Raw genomic sequence first — 20110 nt, forward strand, 5'->3', positions numbered from 1 at the left:
AGGAACAGGAGGCGCTGGGCACTGTCCTCCTTAGCTCCCAGCTGGTGCCTGCTTGCCTGGCTCTGCTCTCAGTTTATCCAAGGTTGGAAAGTCACAGGCAGCTATGGGATGGTGCAGAAACAAGGGAATCATGGGATTCAGGAGGATTGGGAGTTTGGGGTAGGGGTTATGTTAGATCACTGAAGTTTGAACCTCTCTGAAGAACTCAGCTAATGCATTCACAGGGGCAGGGAACTGCGATGAGGAACATAAAGACTACCTTTTTTTTTTTTTTTTTCACTAAATCTGTGCACCAGCCACTCTAGCCCTTTCTCTAGGCTGACCCACAACTCTGTAAGGTCATAAAATTAACTGCGTCACCTTCACTACTCGGAGTCTCTGGTGCTCTTACTATGACGTGAGGACTTGTTTCCCATGCTGGTCTCTGCTGTGACCATGCCAAACAGTCACCCGCTGTGGTCATGGGTGGTCTGAGCATTCTCAGATCTGGCTGGCACCGTGGTTAAGGGTCTCGCTCCACCATGGAGTGGCTTGCACATCTGCTTCAGGGCCACTGCCAGAACTTTCCTGTGAGCTGTGAGGTGCGCCATGTGCTGGAGTTGATCCGCAGCCAAGACTGACGCCGTCATTATGGCTGATTTGTCATTGCCCCAGTCACTGTCATGCTGGCAGGCGCAGCTCAATACTGCCTCCTGAGCCCAATACTGCCAAAATCTGGGCAAGTCATTAGCAGAGCTGAACGTGTGGGCCACAGTGACACCAGCTGCAGGCTGCCAATGCAGTCGTTAGCCCAGTGGCAAGTCAGAAAGTCCTGGCCTGGGCCAAGTGCCATTGGCATGCTGAGCCTGGGATACCGGTGATAGACGAGGGAACATCACCACCAAGTTCCACTGAACGTAACCACGCGTGGCTGCTGTCCCTGAGGAACCTCCATGGTTAGTGATCCTGATATGAGGCAGAGCAATCATGGATGCCTCTCTGTGGAGATGAGCATCTCACAGCTCTTACAGAAGGAACATGGTGGTACAGGTCTGCATGTGCTGCCCCACTGAGTGCCTACAGATGCCCCCACACAGAATCTCCTTTCCCTGTGAACCCTGTCCCTCAGCAAGTTACCAGGCCTCATCTAAGACCTGGGAGCACAGTTAGAACTGGGTAGGAAGCCCTGTGGCACCTGAGCCCTGGGCACCTAGGCTAGAGCTGCAAGGGCCCAGGCAAGTGTACTGGCTGGTTTTGTGTGTCAACCTGACCCAAGCTGGAGTTATCAAAGAGAAAGGAGCTTCCCTTGAGGAAATGCCTCCATGAGATCCAGCAGTAAGGCATTTTCTCAATTAGTGAGCAAGGTTGGGAGGCCCATTGTGGGTGGTGCCATCCCTGGGCTGGTAGTCCTGGGTTCTATAAGAAAGCAAGCTGAGCAAGCCAGGGGAAGCAAGCCAGTAAGTAACATCCCTCCATGGCCTCTGTATCAGCTCCTGCTTCCTGCCCAGTGTGAGTTCCTGTCCTGACTTCTTTTGGTGATGAACAGCAATGTGGAAGTGTTAGCTGAATAAATCCTTTCCTCCCCAACTTGCTTCTTGGTCATGATATTTTGTGCAGCTACAAACCCTGACTACGACAGCAAGGTGTGAGAGCTGGAAGAGCTGTGAGAGGCCGAGTGGCCCAGGGATGTGCAGTTGGGAGTTGGTCACCTGCAATACAGCTTCATCTCATATCCAGGGAGAAGGATGGTGACAGAAGGTGACAGGGTGGGTAAGTAGCAGGCTCCTACTCTTAGATCGGACCAGGCCAGCCAGTGGGTCTGAACACTGATCCCCACTGATGTATTTCATTTCCTCCTGTCATGCTCATACAGTGACTTTGTCCTCTGCTGGTGGCTGTTACCAGTCACGCTCCATGGCCCAGCTGTTTACAGACACTGCTCTCTCATCCTGGAGTAAGGGCCATTGTGGCCAGCTTTCCATGATTCCCCTTGGAGGCAGGTGCTGGAACCATCTGCCTTACAAGCAGTGTCCGTAAGTGTGCCTTCACACCCCTAGGTCTGGCAATAGCATCTTCCGGAGGCTTCACAGCATGAGGTGTAGAAACGATGGCTCTGGGACCAAGACTAGGCACTTCTCCGGCATCTGACAAGCCTTCAAATGGTCTTCCAGACAGTCCTGGCTGGTCAACTCACTTTCTAGAAGGAAGCCAGCAGCCCTTGAGTACAGCTTGTGTTCCTACTGGGCAAACTTACCTGACTTGTCAGAACCTGGGCCTCCAAGGACAGGCTTTGGCCCTAGTATAATCTGTTCATGACACTGCAAGTTTCTGTCTTTCTGTTACCTATGTGGTTTTGATACCAAGCTGGAGGCCACCAGTTTCTGAACTTAGTGACTAAGCATTCAGGACGGAGTGATGCTTGAAGTGCTGATTCAGCAAAAAAACAAGCAGCCACTCTGTCCACAGATCTGTCCATGTGTTGCTGCCTCTTCCAGGAGCTGATCCCCCCCTTCTCCCCCACACACATTCTGAGTGCACCTCAAAAGACTGCAGGAGATGACTGGGACAGTGACACATTCTGCCAAGCATTGCTTCTCAGGAAGCGATGTCTCCCAAGGGACATATCTATGGAACACCCGCAGCATACCCTAGGCCCATGGCACACCTTCAGGAAGCACCTTATCAGTGTGTAGCCCAGGGGCTGCGGCTGCAGTCCAGGAGGGAGAGGATGTGCTGGAAAGCACCCCCTTTACCCTCTTCAGCACCTACACCACCCACAAGCCTCTCTGGCCTTTGGCCTCCTTACATGTTCAGCCCTAAGCTCCCACCCAGCACAAACCCAGCTCCTCTGCGGGACCAGCACCTGTTCCTGCACCTGTTCCCCAGCCTGAGGTTACCTTCAAGGTCAGGGCTTTGGTCTCACACTGGCCCTGCTCTAGCCTGGCACCCAAACATAGGGCAGTTTCTTAAACTGGCCAGGCTGTTACCAGGGCCTGTGCTTAGGTATTTCCGTTTCTGTCATGTGTTATCAAAAACTGAAGCACCTTCAGGAAACCCCTCAGAGGCAGCAGAAGGGAGCAGGTGCTAGAGAGTCGAAGAGAACAAGAGAGGCTTAGGCTCTGGGACTCCACAGTTAGGCTGCAGAGCTCAGAGCATCTGGGCTGGTTCTAGGCCCTGTGAGTGCAGCATCGAAGTCCACTACTGCAGTATCCCCCAGTGCTGCTTTATTACCCCAGATACCATGCTCTGAGCCGGTCCCTGGCCTGGTCACTGCAGCCAGGGGATCTGTTGAGGTTGGAGGATATTGTCGCTTCAGATGTCCACTAGTGTTGTAGGCCTGTCTGTCCTGATGATTCTTGGGACTGTGATCACTCTCCCTCCCACTTAGTAACCTTTGTGCCACCAGAGGTGGCTTTAGGCTCTCCTTGCTGAGGATCTAACCTCTCTTTGGAGGTGTGATAGGGAAGGTGGACATCAACAGCCGGGTTCTGCTGGGGAATGGGCAGAGTAGATGGCAAAATAGCCTCCCAGAGTCAGAACATAGGCAATGTTCATAGTGTCTCGGATTTCTGCAAATGACCGGCATTTGATAGATGGGTAAGTCCAAGAATGGTCTGGAGACTCCCTGCCTTCCTTTTGCATTTGGCTCTGTCCCCACTTCTGTGAATATGACTGAGTTAGTGATCACTGGAAATGTCTTCACCGTGGGTGTACTGGCTTGTTTTGTGTCAATTTGACACAGCTGGAGTTATCACTGAGAAAGGAGCTTCAGTTGAGAAAATGCCTCCCTGAGATCCAGCTGTGGGCATTTTCTCAATTAGTGATCAAGGGTGGGAGGGCCCCCTGTAGGTGGTACCATCCCTGAGCTGGTAGTCTAGGGTTCTATAAGAAAGCAAGCTGAGCAAGCCAGTAAGTAACATCCCTCCATGGCCTCTGCATCAGCTCCTGCTTCCTGACCTGTGTGAGTTCCAGTCCTGACTTCCTTTGGTGATGAACAGAGATATGGAAGTGTAAGCTGAATAAACCCTTTCCTCCCCAACTTGCTCCTTGGTTATGATGTTTGTGCAGGAATAGAAAACCTGACTAATACAATGGGTGACAGGGCCAGTGAGCAGCTGCACGTTGGATATGGTAGGCGGGGCTTCTGGGCCTCTAGCAGCCTGGGTGGTTTATGGGAAATCAAGTGTCTTGGGAACTGGTGACATCAGATGTCTTGGATACCAGTGAAACTACAGGGACTCAAGTCCCTGTTGTCAGGGACAGGATGAGCCTGTTGAAAACTAAAGGAATAAACTAGGAGATGGCACAGACTGAATCGTGGGTTGGTGTGGACTTCAGAGTCCAGACTCTTCCTAGGACAGACTAGACTGCACTAGCTGCTCCCTGGTTGCAGACCAGGTGGACTGAGGACTAGGGTATAGAGAGGGTCACCTTGATCCCAAACTTCCCTCTCTTCTAACTAATTGCAGATGGGACAAATTGCTTCCAAGATTTGCCCACAGTTACTACTTAGCTGCCTTCTCAAATACTGGGCAGAATTAGATTCTTAGATCCTCAAACAAGAAAACCTGATTTTATTTTATACAATAGGCATGGCCCCAAATATCCCCTGAGATACTTCCCTTGCAGGAGATGGTGGGAGAATTTGGACCCATTTATATTCACAGAACCTTTGTGTTTGTGGAGCCTGAAGGTAAACAGAGGGTCATACAGGTCTCCAAGCAGTTGGTGACCCCAAGTCTAGCCCGGGACTTAAGTTAGACACTGGTAATAGCAAACATTTTTGTCAGCTTGATCCTCCTTCTTGGGTCTGGGTACTCACTGCCACTAATCCACAAGCTCATACAATTTAAAGACCCTAAACTTTAGAGTTTAAATTAAAGGGTGTCAACCTCTGCTCCCAGTGGATAAAATTCACCTGGTTGACTCTATACCGGTTATAAGGAAGACTGGTGCTTTGAGTCCAACCAGCTGTTACTGGATTCAACAGCGAGTCTCTATCTAGGAATAAATGGCCTTTGTATTTACATTAAATGGCTGTGTACTGTTTAAGCTCACTGCAATCTGCCTCTGGAGATGGAATCTGGGTTCCCACTGCACATAAGCTTGTTTTACTTCAGTGTCCTTTAAAACCCCCTTTCCTGAGTCGGGATGGCCCTCCATCTCTGTGCCAGGGTTAGAGAACCACAAACAGCCAAAGAGAGAAGGCATTGTGCCTATTATTTGTCTCACAATATAAAACTCTAGCTCTATCTGCTCCTTACATTCATTCAGAGCACAGTTAGGATAGAGCACTCTAAGCATTGTGTGAAGACTGTCTCGTGTTTTCTATAGGGTTTACCTGGGAACTTAACACGCTCCATAGTTTAATAGTATATACACGGGTAACATGAATTTATTACCTATGCAGTTTGGATCCTACTGCCTTTTACTAAGGGGTTGTTAAACTACACTATCTTCTACGCCAGGTAACTGCCATGACATTGGCTGTGTCACCTTGCAAGATTGTCACAGAAGGGCTTGTTGCCTGCTGCTCTGTTCTTGTCATTGCATCTCAGAATGGCTGTTTTTTTTTTTTTTTTTTTTTTTTCCAGAATAGGAAAGAAAGCTTAAGCAAGTTATGATGGTCTGAGAACATTATATAAGGTGTATATAAAATGTCACAGTTCAAACCTCTGCTTAAATCAATCAAGTTCTTGGGCTACTTCTGTAACAATTACAAGGACTGCCTTAAGAAACAAAATTTGATGTCTAATCCAAGCTTATTGAAATGTTAGGTTTTTTGCTCAAGTTTTATCCGAACATTTCACAGTGCCAGACTGGTGTGATGATATAGATGTTTGCTGACCATCCTTGGAGTCTATGGGAACGCTGTGGTCAGAGGGACTAAAAGGGAGAATACCACTCCCCCCCCCCCCCCCCCCCGTCCAAGGCCAGCTAGGTCTCAGGGGACTGTGAGGCATAGCCGTGGGGAGTCAGTCACCTGCTCTCTTGTTCAGGGAGGCCATAAGCCCTTTCTCTCTTGGACTGACACCTCCCTAGGCACACCTCATCTCAGCGTGAAGCAAGCAGAGAAGTCATTGCTCTCCCACCACGCCAACTGTTTGTTGAACATCTCTGAGAGGCGGGAAATGAAAGAGAGTTAAAGGGCCAGAAGTAAACTGATAAATCAAGAGCAGGCTTTCTGGGATGGCAGCTTCTTGTTCCCAGAATTCATTGTGAGAAGAAACATTGGGAAGGCACAGGAGGACCAATAAGTAAAGGGGAGTAACCAAGGGGCCTAGAAAACACCCAACTCAGTGTTTGTTTAGGGACTCCCAGCCTAAGGTCTTTCCCCTCACAAGGTACATTCCCTCTCTCCATGGCATGCTCTTCTTTCTGATGAGTTCAGTTATCTGTGCCAGGGAATGAACCCAGAAATCCCCTAGGCTGGCATTTTCCCTGATACATGGTGTATGGTATGGTATATGTGCAGTGAGATTGTGGTACATGTGGTATAGAGAGGAACTAACCACGTCTTCACACTAAGGTAGATATGGACTGTACTGGCTAGTTTTGTGTCAACTTAACACAGCTGGAGTTATCACAGAGAAAGGAGCTTCAGTTGAGGAAATGCCTCTGTGAGATACAACTGTAAGGCATTTTCTCAATTAGTGATCAAGGGGGAAAGGCCCCCTGTGGGTGGGACCATCTCTGGGCTGGTAGTCTTGGTTCTTAAGAGAGCAGGCTGATCAAGCCAGTAAGAACATCCCTCCATGGCCTCTGCATCAGCTCCTGCTTTCTGACCTGCTTGAGTTCCAGTCTTGACTTCCTTTGGTGATGAACAGCAACATGGAAGTGTAAGCCAAATAAACCCTTTCCTCCCCAACTTGCTTCTTGGTCATGATGTTTGTGCAGGAGTAGAAATCCTGACTAAGACAAATTGGTACAAGCAGAGTAGGGTATTCCTGGGACAACCTGGCCATGTTTTGGGGAGGACTGTGAAAGGACTTTGGGGCTTTGGGCTAGAAGATCCATTCGGTGTTAAGAGCTCTGTGGGATGTTGTGTAGGAGCTTGGAAGATAATGTTGAGAACAGTGCAAAAGATGGAGGCCAGGCTTGTGAAATTTCAGAGGGAAAATTAAAGACTCTTTTCAGGGCCATTGCTGTTTTGATTGTGAAGATTCTGTGGTTCTGGTTAGCTGGGGCTGAAGAATCAGCTGTAATTAACAAGATACCAGAACTACTAAAGCAAAAACTTTGCACTACTGGGACTATTGATGCTGGTTAGCTGGAGCTAAGAAATTAGCGGTGATTAAGAAGAGACCAGCATCATCGAGGTGACATCTTCTGGGAAGTGTTTTCTGAAAGCACAGAGGCTGTGTTCCAGAGATAGCCAAGGTTATACCTCGTGCTACAGTGGGACTTGGTAATGTGTAAGAGTTACCCAGGTGGTACTGGTTTTGAAGGCATGAAGAGGTCACACAGAGCAGCTGAGGCTTGGCACTGTGAGAGGCCATGGAAGGCCATTGGTGAAGGTACAGCTTCAGTTGCAATTGACGGCCCAGGACTGAAGGGGTCATGCAGTGTTTTGGAGATGCCAGTACCATGAGATGACCACCAAGAGCAGCAGCAGTGGAGTACAGACATCTGGAGCCTAGAGGAGGACATGTGTGCTACAAAGGGCATGGCTGGAGAAGTGACCCAAGCCCTTGGAGGAGCCCAGAAGATCGTGAGTTGGATCCCAGACATTGGACGGTTGGAGATTGATTTTTTTGCTTTTGATTGTGACTGTGCCCTCATATTTTCCCTCTTGAAGGAAGAAAATGTTTTAGTGGAGCCCACAAGTTAAGAGACTTTTAATTGTAAAAAGACTTTGGATTTTAAAAGAGATGGATATTTTAAAGAGATTGAAATTTTAAGAATATATAAAGACTGTGAGACGTTTAAAGTTATTTAGACCTTGGGGATGAATAAGAATGTAAGGGTTGAGCTTACTAGTGTTTGTGTGTCAAGTTGACAAGGGGTCAATTGTACTGGCTAGTTTTGTGTCAACTTAACACAGCTGGAGTTATCACGGAGAAAGGAGCTTCAGTTGAGGAAATGCCTCCATGAGATCCAACTGTAAGGCATTTTCTCAATTAGTGATCAAGGGGGAAAGGCCCCTTGTGGGTGGGACCATCTCTGGGCTGGTAATCTTGGTTCTATAAGAGAGCAGGCTGAGCAAGCCAGGGGAAACAAGCCAGTAAAGAACATCCCTCCATGGCCTCTGCATCAGCTCCTGCTTCCTGACCTGCTTGAGTTCCAGTCCTGACTTCCTTTGGTGATGAACAGCAACATGGAAGTGTAAGCTGAATAAACCCTTTCCTCCCCAACTTGCTTCTTGGTCATGATGTTTATGCAGGAATAGAAACCCTGACTAAGACATGGACCATGTTTGTGTGTGTGTGTGTGATGTTGTGGGGTGGTATGTATGATGTGGTGTGCGAGAGGCTGGTGTGTGTGTGGTGGTATGTGTGGTCTGTGTATTACAGGTGAACATGAATCGCATCTTAATGCTAAGGTAGAGCAGAGCCTATTTGTTTGGTACAGGTGGGATGTATGTTTTCTTGTGTGTGGTGTGAGCCATGTTACACGGAAAGCATAAAGCAGATCTTCACACTAAGGCAGAGACCGACCCTGTTGATTTAACCTTTGTTAAAAGCATCACAAATGATTTATTGTTTCTTTTTTTATATAAAGGAAAAACAAAGAACTCATCACCTCTGCTATGCCCACATGTCAGGTAAGCTCAGGGCCTGGTGGAGAGTGGTATGAGCCCCTGAGCTGGGTTTTTGCCCCTGGCTGTATAATGCACGGCACCTCAGCTGATAGGCAGGGAAACCCTGTGCCTGCATGGCTGTCTGCAGTGATGGAGATGAGAACAGGGAGGATCTTGGGTCTATATGCTCCAAATGTTTAAATAGAAATAGTAACAAAACACCCAAATAGCTAGGGGAAGCCTGCCTGTGACCTTGAGAGTGAGAGCGTGCTCGAGGAAGGCAAAGACCTACAGTTGGCACCCCAGGCACTGGTGAGCTAAAGTGGCGGGCTATGTCCAGGGGTTCTGTGCTGACCTTGGACCTTATGGAGACTGTCGTGTGTGAGCATCTCCTTCTGTGTGGTACTGGGTGGTACTTCCGTGCTGTGGGGATACAGATGGGGAAAAGGTCTCTGCTTAGGTTTCATTTGAGATAGCAAGAAGGTATGTGGGGCAAAAGTCTTAAAGTGTCATGGCCTTCACTGGCACTAGGGTCCCATTTGTAGCCCCTCACAAGGAGGACAGCCCGCAGTCACCTCTGCAGGGACCCCTGAGCCCCAGAGAGTGGCAGAAAGTGAGAGATATTGGGGTACAGTTGAGACACTCCCACAGACCAGCTTTGTGCCCCCCCATAGCTACCCTGCTCTGTGCTGTCCTGTCTGTGACTTGAGCGTATAGACACCCAGCCCAGTCCTTAACACAGAGACTAAGTGCTGGAGCTGTCCTGTGAGGGTCTGTCTGCGACCTCTTCTCCTATATGGGCCACATTTCTTCACTAGGGAGAACTGATGGGTGCTGGTGGGTGTGCCAAGCAGCAGCAGCAGCAGCAGCAGCAGCAGCAGCAGCAGCAGCAGCAGTGGGTGTTGAGACACCCGGGCCTCACTCCAGGCCAGCCTGGGCTCTCTGGTAGGGCAGCAAGAGTCTGGAGGTGAGAGGATGGAAGAGGAGGGGAAGGGAAGGGAATACTGACTTCAGTTTCAAGGCAAAAGGTGAATTATGCCAGCTCACAGTGTCAACCTGTGCTGGGTCCCTGACTTGGCAGTGGGAGCAGGCAGCAGGTGACTCTAGGGCTACCTCTGCTGCTTTCTTTCTCTGACCGTGAAAGGGCCACAAGACTCTGGATCCTCTAGTTCGTTTTACCAGGAGACGCTGCCCTCCCACCCCTCTTCTGGTTGGTTCTTACAAGGGTTCCTCAAACCATAGGGCATCAGAGCCTGATGTGTTCTGCTAATGTGCCTTTCTGGGGCCTGTAGGCTCTTCTAAAGCCCAGACCTGACGGGAAGCCAGCCATCAGCCTAGAAGCTGTAGAAGGGCACATCCTGCTGGATGGAGCAGGAATTGCATGTAAGGGTCCCTTCTTTTCTTGCCTCTAACCCCATAGCCCTGAGGGAAAATCAGAGAGATAGTTGTCCCTCTAGGCCCAGCTCTGGGCATTCTGAAAGAGGGGTTCTGAGAGTGAGATTCTGATAGAACAAAGATGGCTTCTATTGCCTGCCTTGAAAACAGAAAGCTAAAAGAAAGATCCCCCAAACTCAAATAGCTCTACCCGGGCAGGTATTTACACTGCAGTGGAGAGAGTGGTTTCCTGGAAGGTGGTGTTGGGTTGGTCTGGCCCAGAGACTTCCTCACTCTGGGGTCCTCTGCAGGGACAGGGACTGTGGGGCCAGGGCTGAGCAGGTCTACAAGTCTGGAGTTGGGGGGTGGCTGCAGGCTCACCCCAGAAATAGGCTGGTCCAGCCCCAGGCAGGAGATGCCAGGCCTGGGCTGCAGTGGCAAGATGGAGTAACCAGGGCAGCATGTTCAGGTCTAAGGACTGTGATGCCTCAGAGTCAAGGGTGGGGACTCTGTGTGGCACCACAGGCCCGTGTCCAGGTGGGTCATGAGTCGGCTGTCCCAGGATCCCATGGGCCAGCTGGGGCTGACAGGGAGAAGTGTCTGTCCTCTGAGTGGGGACAGCTAGAGGAGTTGGCCTTTCCACAGGTCTCAGAGGGTGTGTCATTCCAGCTGCACTTGTGGTCCTGCGCCCTCTCCGGAGGAAGCAGGAGGAGAGTGTCCTGGCCAGCTGGTGCCATCAGCCCACCAGGTAGCTATGCATCTCACGAGAGTTGATGCTCAGGACCACCCCTGAGTGGTTGCCTAGGGAACAGGAGAATGCAGTCCATTAGTGAGGTTGGTGGGAAACAGACCACACAGGAACACAGGTGACCTCAGCAGCACATGGGGCCAACATGCAGTGAGGTTCCCTCAGCCTGTGCAGCTAGGTGCAGGTGGGGTCTCCAGTGCCCTATGTGGTGACAGGAGGGAAGTGCCAGGTGCCACCACAAGCAGTGGTCCGGAGGAATGTGTAGTGAGGCACCCACTGACCTGCGTGAGGGCTACCCCTGGCATCGGCAGCAAGGGGGCACAGGAAGGGCTGAGGCTGGGCCCCCTCTTGGTAAAGAACACTGAATGGGGAATGGAGCAGGAGACAGGAAGGGAGATAAGGGAGGCGAGGAGGAGAGAGGGAACACAATGCTTGTCAGAGACCAGTTGATAAATGTCCCTGTGCGAGCTTCATTATGAGACCCTGTCCTACTGTGTGCTCAGAATGAATAGCACTGGTTGGGGGGGAGGGGTAGTGCTACGCAGACTGTGAGAGCCAATACTTGACTATTGGTGACTCTCCATCAGGGCCTTCATCTCCACCTCACTGGCCCTGGTCAATCTTAGTCTCCAGCGCACATGGAGAAGGACTGTCATAAGCAGTGCCTAGTTGATGCCATGGTCCCCATTAACAGTGTCCTGGTACTGTTATTAGGAACTTCACAGCAGGAGGCTGTGAGATATTGGACCCCTATCTTCCTGAGACTGCCACACCCTTCTAGCGGAGGCTATGACTTCCTTGTATGAGAGTAGGGTCCAGCTATCTGGCAGTGCTCAGGGCTGCAAGGCGCAGGGCTATGCACACAGGACTGGCTCCCTTCTGCTCCTTCTTATGAGTGATTCAAAGGCTGGGTTCCAGTTACCTGTCTGCAAACACTGCAGCACGAGCGGCTTCCAGGGTCACGTGATGACAAAGTTCTGAGACTTCCTGTACGCTCAGTAAGTCACTGATGCTATGATAGCCCCAGAGGCTGTAAATATGTCCTCTGATAAAGCCTCCTGGGCTGGCAGATGTGGGAAGTGGCTGGAAGGGGTGGGGAGAGCTGCCCCTAGCCTGGAGGATGCAGGCTTTGAGGTCACACTGACCTGGTTGGGATGCAAGGTCAGCTACTGACATCTAGCTGTGCCACCCTGGGTGACTGAAGACTTTGCTGGGTCACTAATTCTCAATGTAGGAGCCATCATGGCTTGAGGACCAACAGATTGGGATACATGTGCTACTTAAGGTGGATGCTGTAACTTGACAGCTAACCTTGACAACGCCTGCTGTGGGTCACACCCTATCTGGACACCCCGGCAGAATGCTCACAGCCACTGGATGTGGGTAGGCCGGAGTGTCCACCACCACCAAAGGGGAATGGGTATGGCCTGTGTGTGGTAGAGAATCAGGGCAATAGGGCTGGGTTAGTCCTGGACACTGTTCCAGCTAAGAAGTCATGGCATAGAGAAAATGACAGAGGTATGCTGCAGCCAGGGTGACAGGCCTGGGCTTCTCCTTCTGGGCATGACAGAAAGGAAAAGTCACCTTGGGGAAATCCTGTGTAAACTGTGAAGTGCTGTCCCATGGGTCCATGCACAGGATGCTTATGAGCTCCTGGTGGGAGGGTGAGGGAGGGTGGGCGTGGGAGGTGTCCTCCTGTGAGGGAGCTTCCAGTCTTTATGGCAGCTATGCAAGCTGGCCACCCACAGCAAGGAGCAGCACCTTCAGCCTGCAGCCCCTGGCTTCATCCTATACAGCCCTGGGGAGCTATCTTTCCAATGACTCTCTAGTAGGGCTGGACTGGCCCATGTCCCCTGGGCTCTGATGGGCCCCTCTATGGTGGGGGCACACAGCGCCACCACACCCCAGTTCTTACCCTGCATGGCGCTCTGGGCATCCTCACTGTGGCTCACGGGACTTGTCATCTCCTGTTCCTTCTCATTGTGCATCTGGGCGTACACCGTCCTGCCTGGACGTTTCCTGCTGGCCAGAGGACAGCTCAGCTCTGAATGAGCTCAAGGCCCCAAGTATAGACAGTGCCACACAAGACTGTTCCCCAGGGAGCCTACCACCCAGCATGCTGCCTATACCCATGCTCTGCTGCCCATAGAACATTGGCTCTTCTTTTTTTTTTTAAAGATTTATTTATGTATTTTATGTATAAGAATACAATGTAGCTATCTTAAGACACACCAGAAGAGGGCATCGGATCCCATTACAGATGGTTGTGAGCCACCATGTGGTTGCTGGGAATTGAACTCAGGACTTCTAGAAGAGCAGTTGGTGCTCTTAACCGTTGAGCCATCTCTACAGATTAGCAACCTACTATTCTTTATCCAGGCGTGCTATAACTGCTGAAGCACTGTCATCTTTGTCTTCCAGTGTCTGGCAACTAGGACAGTAACACACACACACACACACACACACACACACACACACGTATGCATGCATGCACGCATACATACACACACATACACACACACACACACGTATGCATGCATGCACACATACATACACACACATACACACACACACACGTATGCATGCATGCACACATACATAGACACACATACACACACACACATGCATGCACGCATACATACACACACATACACACACACACATGCACACACGCACACACAGTGGCGACCCAGACCTGAGGGGCACTTGTTGAACTCTGTCCACCCAGATTTCCTGAGACTTTGCTTTCTAGTCCAGGCCCCAGGGGAAGGAGAGAGACAGAGCACACTCTGCCCGATTAGGACTGGACACATAGCCACAGGCAAGGGCCCTTGTACTGAGAACAGCCCCATAAACTCCAGCCAACCAGAAAGGTCTAGGCCCATTCAGAGACGAGAACTACAACCAGAAAGGTCATGGGCCCATTTAGATACAAGAAGACTGAGGCCTCGGGTGGGCATGGTGGCAGCCAGAGCTTGTGGAGGCATGTCTTCCTCAGACCCTTGAGGAGGAGAGAGTAACTAGCTGCACCTAGAGTGTGTATGGGTTATGTTCCCTTCAGGAAGGGACACTCAAGTACTTATGTTGGGGAGGGGGTGGCCCTACCTGTCATTATAGACAGTGTCAGGGAGAAACAGACCTTTTGTGGCTGTGAGACTTGAGATCATTGAATGGCTTAGCATCTCAGTGCTGTGGACAGTGTCAGCACACAGTCAGCCCTCAGCTTCCATGGTCTAGGCAGAACTTAAAGCCCAGACGGAAGAAAGGACAGATGAAGAGAGAGGAGGAACCCAGTGCTTTCCCTCTACCAACTGCTCAGAATTCCACTGCCCTGCTCTGCCTTTCCCCCCTGGGGGTGGCCTGGAGCTTGTGGGAAGGGGTATTTGTCCCCTGCCTGTTTCTATGGCAACAGGCCCTTCCCTTCCAACCCCAAAGCCTTAGCTGGTTCACAAAGATAGCCTTGGGCTTGGGGATGTTGGGCTCACACTGGACATATCTGCCCCCCCTCCTCCTCTTGGCAAATGACAGGCAGTGTTTTGTCATTTGGGCCACATGAAGCACACTGGGGGAAGGTTATAGAAGTACTACTGGGGAATCTGAAGGGTGGGGCTGACACATCACCCACAGGGACCAGCTCCATCTACCCCAGGCAAGCATGCTGCTGCCCTCTATGTGACCACCCACAGTTCTGCAGGCCCTGCACAGGATGGGACCAAGTCCACAGGCGCACCCGCACTCACCTTGACATCCACCCACACGGAAATCTGGAAGCCTCCCTCTGCTTGGTCATGGGGATCACACCCAGACCCAGGGTTTTGTTCTCCACTTGCCCCTCTACCCAGGGCTCAAATGCCACCATCCTGAAGCCATGCAAGGCAGGAATACTGCCCAGCTGGCTTCCCCCGACCCCTACCGCAGTCTCTTCCTTTGCATGCCCTCTTGTTGACAATGACACTATGGCTCAGAGGGGGAAAGCCTTTATCCGAGGCAAGTCTCTGGCAGGTCAGCATCTGGACAGATCTCAGGTCTATTCAGTGCCAGCCACCTGAAGGGCTGCCTGCCCCTTAGCTAGGTCCTGGCCCTGCAGGATGAAGGATGCTGGGAGCGTGGGGGCAGAGGTGTCTGAGGTCTTGTCACATTGCTCTACAGCAGAGTGTTCCTATGGTGTTGTCTGCTGGAGGGTGAAAAATAATAGGCACAGGGCCTTGAATTGGGTGGGTTTCACAGGGAGGTGCGGGATGTGGGCTGACTTCCCCTCAGCAGCACCACCATGCTTATCAGCAACAGCCTTGCACTTGTGTCTGTAGAACGGACCTGTACCTTCTCATGGCTATTACTCCAGGCTGCCTCCCTGGAGACCACGCAGAGGACTGTCAGTGCTCAGCCCCACTCTGCACACGGACATGGCAGACGAGGGACATAGCCGGCCTCCATTATCCCTGGAGCTATCCCATGTTCGCTGTGAGACAGGTCACAGAGGAAAGAGGACACTGAAGCCCTGTATAGGAGACACAGGGTCTCCCAGCACCCCTTAAGAGTCAGCCTCTGGTACCCTTGGGTAACTGAGAGCCCCTGTGGCAGCCATAGCCAAGATGTGGGAAGCCAGGAGGCCCTACTGGCCTTGGACTTGAACTGTGCCTCCTTGGACCTGGCATCCTTATCTGGAGGGCAAACAGTATCCCCTCCACGGAGGGTGATTGAAGAAGATGCCCTGGGCCTGTGCAGAGGACCAGGCTGAGCAGAAGGGAGCCTGAGAGTTTCCTGTTCACTAGTACAGGGGAGAATACACACCACCTTCCTCCATGGCCTGTGGAAGCCACCACCTCTGGGGCCATATGTCAAGGCTGCCAGGGGCCTTACCTTTTGAACTTGTAGAGGATGAATGCTCCTACTGCAAAGAGCCCAATGACAAAGAGGACCACCACGGCCCAGTAGCCACCACTGCCACCTGGCCTCTGAGGACCTACAGGAGAGGAACAAGAGGAGCAGCTATGGGCTGGTTGTCCCCAGCCCAGGTCTGATGAGCCTACCTCATGTTGTCCAGCAGGCCTTGCCATGTGGCTGAGTGTATAGCAGGTTAGGAAGGATAACAACACGACACGAGGCCTTGGGCCGTCCTTTCTGACAGAACCCTACTATAACCCACTTTGGCTGGGTTTCCTTCAGAGGGGGCAGCCCCCTCCTTCTGCACCGGTTTTGAATGAATCAGCAGGTTCCTGATGGTTGTGGAAGCTGCTTCCACACAGATCAAACCAGATGGTGAGGCTCAGAGCTGGCTGTGCAGGGGTGGGTGCATCTAGCCAGAGATGTCCCAGCCAGAAGGGTCACTGGCAGCTAGATAAAAGCCCATTCAAAATCTACAGTCACTTTTAGCATCTGCAGGCCTGGGCCCATGCCCACCCTGCCCCAGGGAGGAGCCAAGCCGGGTCTGTCACCTGTGTCTGTGTCCCTCAGCTCCACCAGGATACGAAGCCCTCCTCGAAGGATGAAGCTGATTCTATGAGAGTTCAGCGCCTGCTGCACGGCCGCCAGTCTCTGAAAGCAAAGGAGGCAGGAGAGCTCTGAGGCCTGGATCACTGGAGTCCCTCGGGGCTGGGAAGGGATGCTGGCTGATACTCAGTGTCCTTATCAGGGAATGGCATGAAAGCCCACCAGCCAGGTTCACTAGGAGCCACTGATGGCACTGGAAGCCCTGCCATCAGCAAGCTCTCATTCTAGCACAGAAGAGAGAAGAGCAGGGCGTGGTGGCGCACGCCTTTAATCCCAGCACTCGGGAGGCAGAGGCAGGCAGATTTCTGAGTTCGAGGCCAGCCTGGTCTACAAAGTGAGTGCCAGGACAGCCAGGGCTACACAGAGAAACCCTGTCTCGAAAAACCAAAAAAAAAAAAAAAAAAAAAGAGGAGTCCCAGTGTGTCAGCTGGAAGACCTGGAGTGCTCCACAAGTCCCCCACAAGTCCCCCACCCTTGTCAGTGAAGCTTCTAGGAAGTGGGAGCTCACAAAGATGAGACAGGGCCGGGCATCCTACCTACAAGGGGAGTGGGGGGGGGCGGAGAGCACAATGCCATCCTCAAGATCCCCATAACATGGCCAGTAGGTGAGGCTCATGACACACATCAGAGCCCGTCACCATCTGTATGTTACCAGCTATCAGTCACTGTCCAGGGCCCATTATGGAGACCTAGCTGGGCCCTCTGACACTCATTTCCACAGAAATGTGGTTGTCAGGAGTGATGCCCCCCACCCTCCGGGTCCTCAGCCACACAATCCTGCTATGCCATGGTCATACCTTGTCACTTGTGAGGCTCCTCTTCCTTGTGGGCCTGGGCAGAGGCAGAAGCACATACAAGTCGGCTATGGTGGGCAGCCCTGGCTTTACCACAGTCACAAGCAGCTCCTCTGGGATGCTGGTCTCCTGTGGTGACAGGCAGGACACTTGGCTCCTCTTCTGCTCTTTCTCCTTTGCCACAAGCTAAGTTTCCAGCAAGATCTGCTCTCCCTTCATGGCCTAGGTATATCCTGGTCACCTGCCCTGATCCATACCCCTGACCCTCAGCCCATCATGGGTTCAGGCTGTGGCCCTAATGGCGTTTCACCTGCTCAGAACTTGTCAAGTATGTCCCCATCCTGAGCCTGGAGCAGGCTAGTGTGCCCTGTTCTTGAGGTGACATGAGGCCCTGCTAACTCTTGCTGTCTGCCCCTGTTCCTCAGCCTAACCATATACCTGTGCAGCCCCTAGCTGGCCAGTTTTAGCTCCTCAGCAGCCCCCTGTCTTCTGGGAGTCCCAGTCCACATACCATGAGCTAAACTCATCCTCATCCTTCAACACTCAGTACAGTGTCACCAGCACTATTCATGGGACGAAGGAAGTAGGGTCAGGGTAGATTTATGCCTGTGGCAGTCTTAGGTGAAGCTAGAGAGCTTTAAGAGCCCTGGCTCACTGGAGGAGGAGAACTTGCAGTGCTTTTGCTGGGAATATTAACCCTTTGAGAAGTCCAGCTGCCAGTGGCCGATGCAGGACACCAATCCATCACTTCCCAGCAGCCCCCCAGCCTTGCCCTACCCTCACTCAGCCCACACCAACCACACCACGGCTCAGGCTAGGACTGAAGCCCAAGCCCCAGGGCACCTTGGAGAGCAGTCGGGTGACCACCAGTCCCACATCTTCCCTCCATTCAGGAGTGTTGGGGTTAAATGTGTCCAGCTCCCTGGAGAACTGCAGAGGCACCACCTGGAACTGATCTGGAAGAGGACAGAGTGGAGCCTGTGAGGTCTAGGTTGGGACTGGGACCCTACTCAAGGGAGCACACACCAGATGGTTCAGAGAGCTCCACCTCTATCTTCGAGGTCCCGGTTCTGTGTTTGGAAGATAAGAGCCCTCCTCTTGAATATCTCAGTGCCTGACGTGTACTGATGATGACAGTGACTATCAACCTGTGAGGAGGTGTGGCATTGCGTGCACATGCCCATGAGGTCTGCGCCTCAACTCACAGGTAGATGACATATCCTTTGATGCCATCTACTTCCTCAAGGGCCCATGAATTTCAGTTCACTGGTCAGCCCAGATCAGGAGCCCCATGAGATTAGAGGCCCTGTCTCACTACATTTCGTTTCCCAAGGAGCACAGCTCTGTTCTAGAGTCTAAGGACCCCTCACCCTGTACTGCCGGCCCCACTGGCTGCTTCCTTCTCCTTTCTCTCTTACAGGGTGGAAAACAGCTCTGCCAGGCAGAGGGCTCAGGGGACAGTGTTGTGAACTGTGACCCAGCATCCTATGGTGTGGGAAGTCCCAGGTCCACGTAAAGGGAGAAGCAGCCCGGGGCAGCCTCATCCCTCAGCCTTCAGGGCCCTAATGTGACTAATGGTTGCAGTCCATGGCAGAGGACATTCCTAAGACAAATGAGTTTCAAGTGTGCTGAAGGAGTAATGTGCACTGGAGGACCCCTCCTCCTCCAGACAAATTATTTTACTGAGGAGCTCACAGCTCCAGGGACCCCAAATAAGCAATCTCCATCCCCAGGTCCTTTTCTAGACCATCCTCTGAGTGGTGGGTGCAAGTGGAGAGGCCCACGGAGGTCCCAACATGAAGTTCACCTGTTCTTGTTGTTAAATTGCTAAGCAACAGACTCACTAGTCTCATGAGACACTTTACTTTGGGGGGCGGGGACTGGAGTCAGAGAGCCTGGAACACTTCAATAAGGCCACATAGACAGTCACAGGACCTGAATCCACCCAGACTCTGCAACCTAGGGACCCTCCCCCCTCCCCAGGAGTGAACAGGCCCTCTGCAGCCATGTGCCATCCACGCTGGCCTGTGCAGGGAGTTGGGACAGCTCACCGAGCACACGGATGAGCCTGGAGTCCTGAAGCACTGAGTTCCCGCAGGCAGCTTGCACCGTCACACGCACATCCCCAGCGTCTGTAAACTTTGTTGTCACCGAGTTGTCCAAGGAAAGCAGAGGCTGTTGGCACAAGCAGGGTCAGGCCTCTCTGGCAGGATGGAGGGCCATGGGGACACTGGGACTGTGGTAGTCCTGGCTCTCACCAACAAGTGGGTAGCTGAAGGGCTTATGCTCTGGCAGTGTCTGGGAGGTGTCCAGGGAGGGACTAGAACACCCTAGCTCTAAGCTGGACTGGAATGTGCCCTGCCTTCATAGCATGGCGCATCCTTCTAGACTCTAGAATCTAGAGGCTTCCTGTGGCTTCCTATAGAGCCTTTTAGTTGTCTGCTAGGTAGCCACAGGTTAGGCTTTGAGCCCCATACCAATTTCCATTCACTGTCTCACCCACAGTCCTGCCCCAGCTGAAGGCCAGGTCTTGCTCAGTGGCTGGAGACAGCTATCCTCACCATGGATAAGCGGTGACATCTCCTGGCTAGGCTGTGCCCTTAGATGAACAAGGCTATGGGAGGTGAGGTGGGGCTTGGGGCACTTGGGTGACAAGGCTACACAGAGCTTCAAATCCAGAGCTCCTGGTTGTTCTAGAAGCCTCTTAGCTGAGAAGACATGGCCCTGTCCTCGAAGTGCCTCCCTTCTCTTGGCCCTCTGTGCCAGGCTTCTCTTGTGGGTGTAGAGCTATGGCATCCTGAGTGAGGAAACAGACCCTCTCCACGGATCCTAAGGATGGACAGTCTCTCCCCACTCCCATCACATGCTCTGTTCGCTTATTGTATCTCCTGCTCAAAAACTGTCCAAGGCCTCCCATGCATCACAGTCCAAGAAGGCATCCCTGACTACTCCACTAAAGAGAACCTCCCCTGAGCCCTCCTATGA

The 20110-nt window shown here is 52.0% G+C and overlaps 1 protein-coding gene across 2 annotated transcripts in view; it reads right to left on the minus strand.

Annotated features, from left to right (window-relative positions):
- Positions 1-8650: 8650 nt before the first annotated feature.
- Positions 8651-20110, minus strand: part of Sorcs2 (sortilin related VPS10 domain containing receptor 2) — a 389043-nt gene continuing 377583 nt past the window's right edge. The window contains exons 21-27 of one of the 2 annotated variants that reach the window (XM_021162553.2): positions 19177-19300; positions 17969-18081; positions 17129-17254; positions 16277-16376; positions 15702-15804; positions 12757-12860; positions 8651-10894 (exon numbers count right to left, since the gene is read on the minus strand). In XM_021162553.2, the coding sequence (XP_021018212.1) occupies positions 10830-10894; positions 12757-12860; positions 15702-15804; positions 16277-16376; positions 17129-17254; positions 17969-18081; positions 19177-19300 (735 nt within the window). In that variant the 3' untranslated portion in view covers positions 8651-10829. Of the gene's footprint in view, positions 10895-12756; positions 12864-15701; positions 15805-16276; positions 16377-17128; positions 17255-17968; positions 18082-19176; positions 19301-20110 lie in introns of both variants that reach the window. The other variant, XM_029478093.2, reaches the window with a different exon arrangement.

This window comes from Mus caroli, unplaced genomic scaffold (assembly GCF_978045245.1).
Source record: "Mus caroli unplaced genomic scaffold, Mus_caroli_1 scaffold_4, whole genome shotgun sequence".
Lineage (NCBI taxonomy): Eukaryota > Metazoa > Chordata > Mammalia > Rodentia > Muridae > Mus > Mus caroli.